Source organism: Ornithodoros turicata, chromosome 1 (genome assembly GCF_037126465.1).
Source record: "Ornithodoros turicata isolate Travis chromosome 1, ASM3712646v1, whole genome shotgun sequence".
Classification (NCBI taxonomy): domain Eukaryota; kingdom Metazoa; phylum Arthropoda; class Arachnida; order Ixodida; family Argasidae; genus Ornithodoros; species Ornithodoros turicata.
In genome coordinates this window covers 180,821,239-180,829,590 of record NC_088201.1, presented here as the reverse complement: position 1 = coordinate 180,829,590, position 8,352 = coordinate 180,821,239, and the positions used below count along the sequence as shown (strand labels likewise).

Here is an 8,352-nt window from a genome sequence, read left to right as displayed (position 1 = left end):
TGCCGGATCAGGTGAGACGCCACGCCTAGTGACAACGTGTCCCAGGTATGAAATCTGGGTGCAGAAGAAGAAACACTTCTGTGACTTGAATTTGAGATCCGCAGTGCGGAACCTCTGGAAAATGGTTGCCAGATGTTCCATGTGGTCTTCAAACGTCTTGCTGTAGACCACACAGTCGTCCATATAGACCAAGGCGTACCGAAACTTCGCGTCGTCAATGACCGTATCGACTGCTCTCTGACAAGAGTATGGTGCTCCTTTCAACCCGAATGGCATTCGCAAATACTCGTAGAGACCCCAAGGAGTTATAAATGCAGTCTTCTCGATGTCTTCTGGTTTCATCGGTATTTGATGAAATCCAGATGCCAGATCCATAACCAAGAAGAATTTGCTGCCAGTCAACGCTTGCAGGGCATCTTCGATCAGGGGAAAAGGGTACACACAGTCCTCCGTCACTGCATTTAGTTGCCGGTAGTCCACGCACATGCGCGTTGTGCCGTCCTTCTTCCTGACAAGCACCAGTGGCGATGCCCATGCGCTACGTGAGGGGCGTACTAGTCTAGCATCAACGAGGTCCTTGATCATAGCCTTCACGAGGTCGCGTTGCGCTGGAGACAGTCGCCGCGAGCGCTGTGCTATTGGAGGGTTGCCCTTCGTCGGAACATCGTGGGTTTGGACACGGCAGTGTCCCACGTCGGTTGAACTCTTTGCGAAGGACGACAGGTGCTCTGTGAGAAAGCGTTCGACTGCTTCTTGCTGCACGTGGGTGAGGTCTGCACCAATGTTGACAGGGATATCACCTACATGGAGCTTTCGGTGGCCAGAAGAAGGAACCTGAGCAGGAGGGCACAATTGCTTGCAGCCACTATCCAGAACACTCGAGCACTGTAGGACTTGTTCCAATTCGGACTCGGTGAGGCTCACGGCTTCTGTACCGTGTACTTCTTCAGCAACCGCTACAGTCGCCTGGGCTGGGACCATTACAGGCTCGAACGAAGAGTTGACTAATATTATGCAAAAACATTTCTCTGCCTCAACCAGCATGGGTTCAGCAGTCAGGCCGTAGCGCTGTGACAGCAGGTTTGTGCCACCAATCATGATGGAACCTTTATCACAGGCGACCTTTACCTTGACTGCCTTGCGACACCTGGGTGGTACAACAATCTGTTTGGGTAGCTGGACCCTCTGTGTGACCTTCTTGTTGGTGACGTGGAAGCTGTTTCTGCCCCAGTCAATGACAGCTTGGGATGTTTCCAAGAAATCATTCCCTAGGAGCACTTTGTCTGCTTCTAGGTGGGGCACAACGAGGAATGGATGCAAATACGTCTGGTTGTCAGCTGAGACCTGGACCGTCACTTGGCCATGCACGATGAGGGGTTGGCCGTTGGCCCCTTGCAGCCTAACCGATGAAGGCGCGACGTGAAGTCCGAGCTCCTCGCTTATGCTGTCGTTCATCAATGACCGTGAGGAACCAGAGTCCAGAAGCGCAAGATGAGGGCATCCATTCAGCTCGACCGGAATGAGTTTAGCCGAACCTGCGTGTGTAGTGCAGTGCACTTTGTTTACTACTGATCCCTCCGCGCAGGTGTCGGAGGCATCAGATAGCCGTTTCCCGATGGCTGCAATGGTCTGCCTGCCATGAACCTTTCCTGCCAGTCTAGAAACTCCTTTGTCAACGGTACAGGACAGCGTGAAGCGAAATGCCCTGTGTCTCTGCATTTTAGGCAGACTCGCTGAACTTCAGGGTGGTTTTTCTCCTTGCTAGATGTTTTGGAGTTGTTGGAGCGGCGAGTGTGACGCATGTGAGTCGCCGGTGACTGGACAGGTTTCGCAGGTGGACTCCACTGCTGACGTTTTGTTGCGGGGCTCGCTAAGACATGAGGGCGACCACTGGATGATTGTGCAGTCGAATCCTGTCGGGCGCAAGACTGTGACACGTGGTACGCAGCTTCTGACTTCTCCCGGGTTTGCCTCTTTGCTTTGTCCTGATCGTTGGAGGCGTGAGAAGCAACAAGTCTATCGAATCGGAGGAATGACTCCAGGAGGTTGTCCAGGGAAGTATATTCCTTGTCGAAGAAGTGCTTCTTTACGCTTGAGAGCAGGGACGCGACGATGGCCTCGCACTTGTCACTTTGAGTTGTTGGATATCCGCACTCGTCCACGAGCTCCAATTTACGGAACGCAAAATCAGTGCAGCTCTCCCCGGTGGACTGCGCCGCGGCAAGCATCATCTGCTTCGAGTTGAATTTGTCACTTAGTCCATAGCGCTTGCGGAAGGCTGTTTTCATGTCATCCCATGAAGTTATCTTGGACGCGTTGACATGGTACCTGATCCACGCGAAGTCCTTCGATGGAAGCTTCGATACTAGGAGCGGAATCACGACATCAGAATGCACGTTGTATGACCGGAACCAGAAGTCTGTCTGGTGGATCCAGGCAAGAACATCGCTTCCCAGCCGAGGAACTGCGTTGGCGGCAACAGAGGATATATCCCGCTTAGAGCAAGGTATTGACGCATCCTTCCGCGGATGCGCGGACGTGGCGTGGTTCCATGTTTTCTTGCGCTTCTGTTTTGCTTTCAGCGCGATCGAACCATCGTCATCTGACGCATCTGAAATGTCAACGGGTGATGATGCTCGCGAAGACTGCGAGGAGCAGACTTCCAAACGGTCCAGTCTCTGGATAACTGGTGCAAGTAGACCGCATACAAGGTCGTGTGTTGCCTGGAGGTCTGGGGTATTCACTTGGATGCTCGGTTGAGTAGGTTCCTTCCGTCCCAACGATTCTTTCAAGGCGGTGAGCTGTGCTTGTAAATCGCCGACTCGGTTCCTGAAGCCATCCAGCTCAGTAACCGCAGACTTGAACGCCGCAGCTTTACCGACGTCGTCCATCTCGTCGAAGTTCGCGATGGAACGTTCCATAGAAGAATGGTCCGCCATCTTGGACGTAGGTTTAAGACGATCGGTTGAGAGCGGAGGGTGAAGAGCGGGTGCCAGGGACCGTCTTCCGTGCATCAAGCGATGAGAGTTCGGGCGCCAAGTTGTAACGGCTCTGGCGTTACAGTGTAGGAACGGAGCCTCAGACAACCACACCCTGGTACGGTCAAGTACGAATAACCTTTTTTCTCTTTCCTTCTTCCTCGTCCTCACACATCCTACATTACATTCTCTTCATCGTCTTCCCACATCCTACGTCACACTGCCTCCCGCAGACGACGTTGTTTTTATCCTTTGCACGGAGAAATACGGGACAGTCTACATATCGAACCATGGAATTCTTCAAGGATCGCTACTGAATAATTAACGCTACCGCTATAAAGGAGGCAGAACAGACAAGGATGTACATGGCGAGCGAAATGATGCACGATGACGTAGGATCACGCAGTGCTGCTGATGAAAGACTTCGCGGTCTCGCAGTAAAAGCAATTCCAAATCTCAAAACTATTTTTTATGATTCTCATTTTGAATCCAACATTAGATATAACAAAACTGTGTTCTGAGCGTGGTTATCGAAACAAGTTTGATATAAATTCCGTTCCGACATGTGCTGGAATTCTTATCTTTAGAAACAGGGGGGGGTCGAGAATTCACCATGATTCGGATTGTTAAGATCGTTCTTTCGCAAGGATCTTACCATTGAGGTGAATAACGCGACCACGTCCAATTTCTTTTTTCAGACAGCAAAATTGACACTGGACAGAAATGAAAATTCTAAAGAAGCACGACATCAAGATACTCTCATTGGTATGCATCGCCCTGGGGGCCTTTCTTTACACTCAGATGTTACTGCTACCACTTAGTAGAAGCAGCCTCTCTGGACAAGCAAGACCACCTGAAACGATTGGCACAGGAGGTCCGTCTACTGGGGAGGCGAAGAAGTTCCTCGTAAACACAAGTTCTTGTTCTATTCCCGATATCGACCCTTTCGATGCAAGTATCAAACGATTTTATGCCAAAAAGGATGGGCGACTTTGTCCCGACATTCCTTCGTTCGTACAGATACTCAATCACTCCATACCAACGATTCAGGAAGCTAGATTGCGGGACGTGTACGGGCTGAGTCGCAACAATATTAGCTGCACATACCGCGAGATCTATCGCAATGAGTCTGTGTCCGTGCCAGACGCAGTGCCGTTCTATAAGGACACGGAACCACTTGTGTTTGACATGCCTTTAATTACGGAATATGGCCACATCAAATGTTTCACCCCTGGTGGTAGGATGTTCCACGAAGAGTTCGTCCTCGTCCCCATACTGAAGCCAACTGCTGAGAAGAGGTTGAAAGGAATCGAGGTCAACTTCAACGAAGCGTTCCCACGGCTCAACGTCTTGGTGCTCGGAATGGACTCGGTGTCCCGTATTAACTTTAACCGACACTTACCCCGATCTGGAAAATTTGTTCGAGATGTTTTGAGGGGGTTCGAGCTCTTCGGTTACAACAAGGTCGGCCGAAACTCCTTTCCCAATCAGACGCCGCTTTTAACCGGGCTCTCCGCGGACGAGGCCAAAAGCATGGCGACGAATAAGTTCTTCGACGACCTGCCCTTCGTATGGAAGGAATACAAGAAGCAAGGGTACAGTACATTGTTTCTCGAAGAAACGCCAAAGTACGGTTTGTACACGTGCGACGGCAAAGGTTTTAAACACTCCCCTACAGACTACTATCCCAGGCATGTCGTACAGGCAGTTGACAGGTCGTATTTGAAGAGGTATAAGTCTGTCACTTACTGCGTGGGACCCAAATTGCCAATGACACTATATTTAGAGTATCTCCTGGGACTCATCGATACGTGGAAAGACCAACCATTCTTTGCGTACGCGTGGATGTCCGAGCTGGCACATAATGACCTCAACACTGCGGGACTCAGCGACTCTCCGTTCCTGGATTTTCTCCGTGCCCTCTACGATCGGGGTGTCCTTAATAACACTGTGGTCGCATTCATGAGCGACCACGGACTACGCTTTGGAAGCTTCCGCAATACGTACGTTGGCTGGTACGAAGACAACTTGCCGTTCGCCTTCCTGCTCTTTCCGGACTGGTTCCTCGAGAGGTATCCACAGTACGCTAAGGCGCTTGAAACGAATCAGAGAAGACTAACGACGCACTACGACATGCATGCTACTCTGCTTCAAATGTGTGGCTTTACCAACATGAAAAGGACGGACACGAAGCGTGGGCTCAGTTTGTTTTACGAAGTTCCCGAGAATCGCACCTGTGCTGCTGCGTCCATACCGGACCACTTGTGCACTTGTCTTCGGACATCAACCCTTCCACGAGATCATCCCCTCGCGCATCGACTTGCTAGCTTTGTCTTGAATGAAGTGAACCGCCTAGTCCAGAAAGAGTTCAGCGAGAAATGTGAGGGCTGGAGTTTAAAGGATGTCGTCTCCGTATATCGTTTACATGTGCGAGATAACAGAGAACATAAAGGAACAACTACCCATTACCGAATTAACATTGCTGCTTTTCCAGGCGGACTTTTCGAAGCTGCTGTCAGCCACACCACTGACAGGAGCGAGTCATCGTTCGCGATGTCACGGGAACCAGATCGGATTGATATGTACGCAGCTCACGCTGATTGTGTACGGGCAAATGTGCTAGCGAAGTACTGTTACTGTAAGCTGTTGTAGAACCCATTTTGGAGTGCAGAACTACCACGAGTGCTGTTAACAGGTAAATAATTTAGCAATCACTTGCGACGGTCAGATTCTTGAGAAAACCTGGGTCCTCATCTGGGTCCTTGTGAACGAACTGCAAAATGTGAAGAGATGGACAACTGCGGCCATCAGCGACGTCACAGTGGTCTGGGTAGGCCGGGATGGGGTGTGGACCAATTTCGGCCACTAGAGCATGATATGAGGTGACAACCACTTTTTAGAATGTGCAAAAAAAAAAGGATAGGAAGAAAGTTATGCAGCACAAGTGTACGAAGTTGGGATAGTTTGTGGAGTAAAGATTTCCATTCGTTGTAAGTAAGCAGCCGTGGTGTCAACATCTTGTCTTCTCTATGTATTGCTGTATTCAACAACATACAGGGTGTCCCAGCTAAATATGAACAGATTTAAAAAAAAAAAATATATATATATGTATATATAACTTTTTTCGGCAATAAGTCAATTGCAATATAGCATATGGTGAAGGGCACTCATTAAGAGGGCACTAGCAAACTTCTAAGGTAATATCCTAATTAAGTATCAATAGTTAACTTTTTAATTATAAATGCTACGAAGTCGTCGCAATGAGAACATTTGGTCCCTTTGGGCACCTGACAGCGTACCCGTTTTCAGAAGAAATATCCGTTCGAGAGATCGTCCGCAAAAAAATCTCCAAGGAACATTTTTTTCTTTTTTCTTCATTGCGCATCTTCGGAGACACGTCTTTCCTTCACCCCAAATGTGAGAGGGTGAAAGGACACACTATCGCCTCTTGCGCCTCGGAAAGAGATTAAAAGAAAACAGAAAATGCAACCTAAGAGAAGGGCACTTCCGATAGCGTCACCCGATAGATCTGTTTTTGTTTTGTTTCCGCAAGTTAAAGCTCATCTATGATGCATGAGGCGGCACTGTGCTCCTTCACCCTCTCACATTGGGAGTAAAGGGAAGACGCGTCTCTGGAGATGCGCGATAAACAAAATAAAGAAAAAAACGGTGTTCCTTCTCGAATTTTGAATTTTCACGAATTCTGAAAACAGCTACGGTACCAGGTGACGGAAGAGACCAAATGTTCTCATTGAGACAACTTCGTAGCTTTGATAATTAAAAAGTTAATATATTGAAAATTAATTAGGACATTGCCTTAGCAGTTTGCTGGTGCTGTCTTAAGGAGTCTTCTATAAGCATATTGCCCAACTGACTTAATCTCGAAAAACCTGATATATATATATATATATTTTAAAAATCTGTTCGCATTTAGCTGGGACTCCTTGTATATACGGTATGTAGCGTCAGCCTTAGATGATGGTCATTTTTGGCAGGCTACATCTACTAAGGGTACAACCTTGTCAGCGCTAGTAAGAACTTGCTAGAAAATATAATATGTATAACACTGTCAGTTGCGAGAGCGTGCCGTTGACGTTCGCTTGAGTTGCGACTTTCGGATCATTGATTGGGAGTTGGTGCGGCTTAAAGGAACGGCCCCGTCCGTTCTAGTCGATTTCGAAACTATAATGTAATTTTATTTCTCCTGGAATACTGACCACAGTGCCTCGATCCCACGCGAAATAGGACCGTACTTCGACTGGTATTCGATGCAATACGTGAGAAGAGCTGACAGCTTTCCGTCTTCGCCGCTGTAAAAAAATATTGCCACATCACAATAACGCAGTATTACTGCGACGGACGTCACTGTAGATACCTATTGGCCGAAGGCCTTGTCTTCGCGAGCAGCCGGCCTCGTGTGCGGTTACAGCAGTTGCGAGCAGTGGCGTCGGCTCGACGATGTCGTTTGACAGCACCGCATGAGGTGCTGTGATTGTTCCTCACGATTATTTCTTTCTTTGCGACAAGCTTTTCCTGTTAGGCAATCTTGAATGTAACGCCAAGGCCCACACATGATTCTAGAGGCATGCTCCGGACTAGGCGACATCTTCTTTATCAGTAATTGCCAACACTCATTCCGCAAAATCTCCGGCACGACAAGACCTGCAAGTTGAATCTGCATGCAAGAAGGTGGTGTTAAAGGAGATATATTACCAATGTAGGAAGTGACAGTCTGTAGTCCTCAGTCGAAGCCTTCCCTGTAGCCTTGTAGAATTGGAGGTGATATCCTGGCTAGGGACAGCCGTAAGCAACGCTCGCCCGGGGCTCATCCTTCCTACGTCTTGCTAGCACTACAGCCGGAACAGCACCGTCTTGTTATGGAGGTCAAAGATTTCGTTACGCTCCTCTACCCAAACGGAACCAAACTTCCCGTGTTGCTCCTGGGGATATCCTTTCCCGGAAATTCGGATCTCTCTGGGAGGCAGACATTTTTCCGACAGACGTCCCCCACATCTCCGAGTGGCCACGGTTTGGACTTCCCTCAAATATCCGTCGTTTGTCCTTACAGGAAGTTACACAGAGATGCCCGGACGTTGCACAGACTTACTTGGGTACGTGATCAGGGCCCTGCATTTTCTGATTATTATTGATACTGTTTTATTGAGTTGCTGCGTAAGTGGACATATTCTTACTAGACCTGTAGGCGTTTTTTTTTCGCCATTTTGGTTCAGGTTCGGCCACTGCATCTTTCTTTCTCTGTTGCTCGTCTAGGGACGTCCATTCATGTAGCTCCCAGAGACGTCCACCTGACATCCATTTCAGGACACGGACGTTGGGATCTGTTTCGGACGCAGCAGGAGATAATGTTCTGTCT

General features: G+C 48.7%; 1 protein-coding gene across 1 annotated transcript; it reads left to right on the top strand.

Annotated features, from left to right (window-relative positions):
- The first annotated feature begins 3,672 nt into the window (after nt 1-3,672).
- Nucleotides 3,673-5,969, top strand: LOC135373551 (uncharacterized). Its single transcript, XM_064606677.1, has one exon. The coding sequence runs from the start codon at nt 3,702-3,704 to the stop codon at nt 5,628-5,630; it is 1,929 nt and encodes a 642-aa protein (XP_064462747.1). The 5' UTR covers nt 3,673-3,701; the 3' UTR covers nt 5,631-5,969.
- Nucleotides 5,970-8,352: the final 2,383 nt, after the last annotated feature.